Below are 2,169 nucleotides of genomic sequence, written 5' to 3'. Positions count from 1 at the left end.
AATTTTTTTTTTTTTTTTTTTAATAAAAAAAAATTAAAAAATTTTTTTTTTTTAAATATTTAATTTTTTATATATATAATAAAAATATATATATTTTTTTTTTTTTTTTTTTTTTTTTAATCAAAATAATCTTTTTTCACCATATTTTTTTTTTTTTTTTTTTTTTTTTTTTTTTTTTTTTATTAACAGAAAAAGAATTATACGATATTGTTGATATATATGAAGACATTCAAAATAATAAAAAAGAAAATATTCATGATAAAAATATAGAAGAAAGAAAAATACATAAAACAAATTTTACAAATGATTATGTAAAGAGTGGTTCTAATAATGATAATGATAACAGTTCAAACGTTATGATACATTTTAATAAGAATGATAATATAATATATAAAGATATTTTTAAAAAACTTGATGAGGAAAGAAAACAAAAAAAAGATAATATCTATAATGATTATGCACACAAATATATACACAGCGATATGTTATACAATTATCGGTTTGTGCAAAATGATCTGTACAAAATAATTCAACCGGTGTTATATAATTTAAATATATTTTTTAATCAGAATGTTATAAAGGATATAAATAAAATTATGGAAAAATATGATACGGTTATTCAGGATGTACAACAGGTTGGTAGAAAGAAGGAATATAATCAAAGGATAAATGAAGGATTGGAAAAGCGTGAGGGACATAAATCAACTTATGAAAAAGGAAATGAAGTGAAAGCAGATAACATGAAAGAAAATAACATGAAAGAAAATAACATGAAAGAAAATAACACGAAAGAAAATAACATGACAGAAAATAACACGAAAGAAAATAACACGAAAGAAAATAACATGACAGAAAATAAGGTGACAAAAAATCGAGATAAAAAATTACAAAACAATGTACAAACATATGAACAACAAAATATACAAACAAATTTACACAATGATAATAAAAATATAAATACTAAAAAAATCCACAATAGTAACAATTATCACGTTAAAGAAAAAAGAAATGACAAAAATGTAGATAATAAAAATAAAGATAAAGAAGAGTGTATTAATTATGCAGACCTTGACAAAGGAGATAAACACATTACGAATACGTTGAAGATACCAAATAACAAAATCCAGATGAAAGAAAACAGAAAAGAGAATGTATTATTTAAAAAAGAAAAAGAAAAACATTACATAAATAAGGAAAAGGATGAATGTGATAAGGTTACAAATACATTTAAAATCATGGGTCATTCATCAAAAAATATAACAAATAATAATTTAAATAACTTATCGAAGAGTTCTCCCAGAGCTGTTTACCCTTTAAAATGTATAGAAACAGAATGCTTCAAAGTTATGATATTAAAAAAAAAGAAAAAAAAATATTCTTATCAATCTATAAATTATAATTCGGATTCATATATATCTTCAACTATGTGTGACAACTTGGAAGATGATAATAATAAAGCTCAATCAGATACTTACATAAATTATTTAAATATAAAATATAGTAAAGAAGAATTAAAAAGTTTGAACAATCGTAATTTTATTTATTATATAACAAACGATATTGAAACACTTGGAATATATAAAAAAATTTATTTTTATGATTTCTTTTTTATATATTTATTAAGGAAATTATTCTGGAATATCTTTTCATTATATTATATATATTTACAAAAATATAATGATAAAAGGGAAGAAAAAAGAAAAAAGAAGATACAACAAAATATAAACAATATATACTTGCCATCTATATCATCGTCTTCATCAAACGACGAAACTAATCTATCTAAAAATTATATTAATAATAATAATAATAATAATAATAATTATAAAATTAAAAAAATTTATTGTGATCATTTATTATTATATGAGAGTGATGTAAGCGTTAACAATTCTCAAATTAACAAAGAATATCTTTATAATACAAACAAGTTATTACATGATGATTTAAAAATATTATTTAATTTAATAAAGAAACAAAAAATTTTAATATATTTTAGATATGATCAAAATAAAAAAATTAAATGTAAAAATAAAACACAATATGTTCATAGGGATATATGGATATATCTAATTTTAAAAGCTCTCAAAAAAAAAAATGACAGCACCATTTTTAATGAATTTATATTCTTTAAAGAAAAGCAATAAAAAAAAAAAAAAAAAAAAAAAAAAA

At 19.2% G+C, this 2,169-nt stretch overlaps 1 protein-coding gene across 1 annotated transcript in view; it reads left to right on the top strand.

The window, feature by feature from the left end:
• PRSY57_1420600 (hypothetical protein) overlaps positions 1–2,144 on the top strand; it is a gene marked incomplete at both ends in the record, with an annotated part of 3,900 nt that extends 1,756 nt beyond the window's left edge. The window contains one exon of the mRNA XM_020115286.1: positions 190–2,144. Within this exon, the coding sequence (XP_019969943.1) occupies positions 190–2,144 (1,955 nt within the window).
• Between the last annotated feature and the right edge of the window lie 25 nt (positions 2,145–2,169).

This window comes from Plasmodium reichenowi, chromosome 14, assembly GCF_001601855.1.
Source record: "Plasmodium reichenowi strain SY57 chromosome 14, whole genome shotgun sequence".
Taxonomy (NCBI): domain Eukaryota; phylum Apicomplexa; class Aconoidasida; order Haemosporida; family Plasmodiidae; genus Plasmodium; species Plasmodium reichenowi.
The sequence above is the reverse complement of the archived record's forward strand: the minus strand, read 5'-3'. Positions and strand labels throughout refer to the sequence as shown.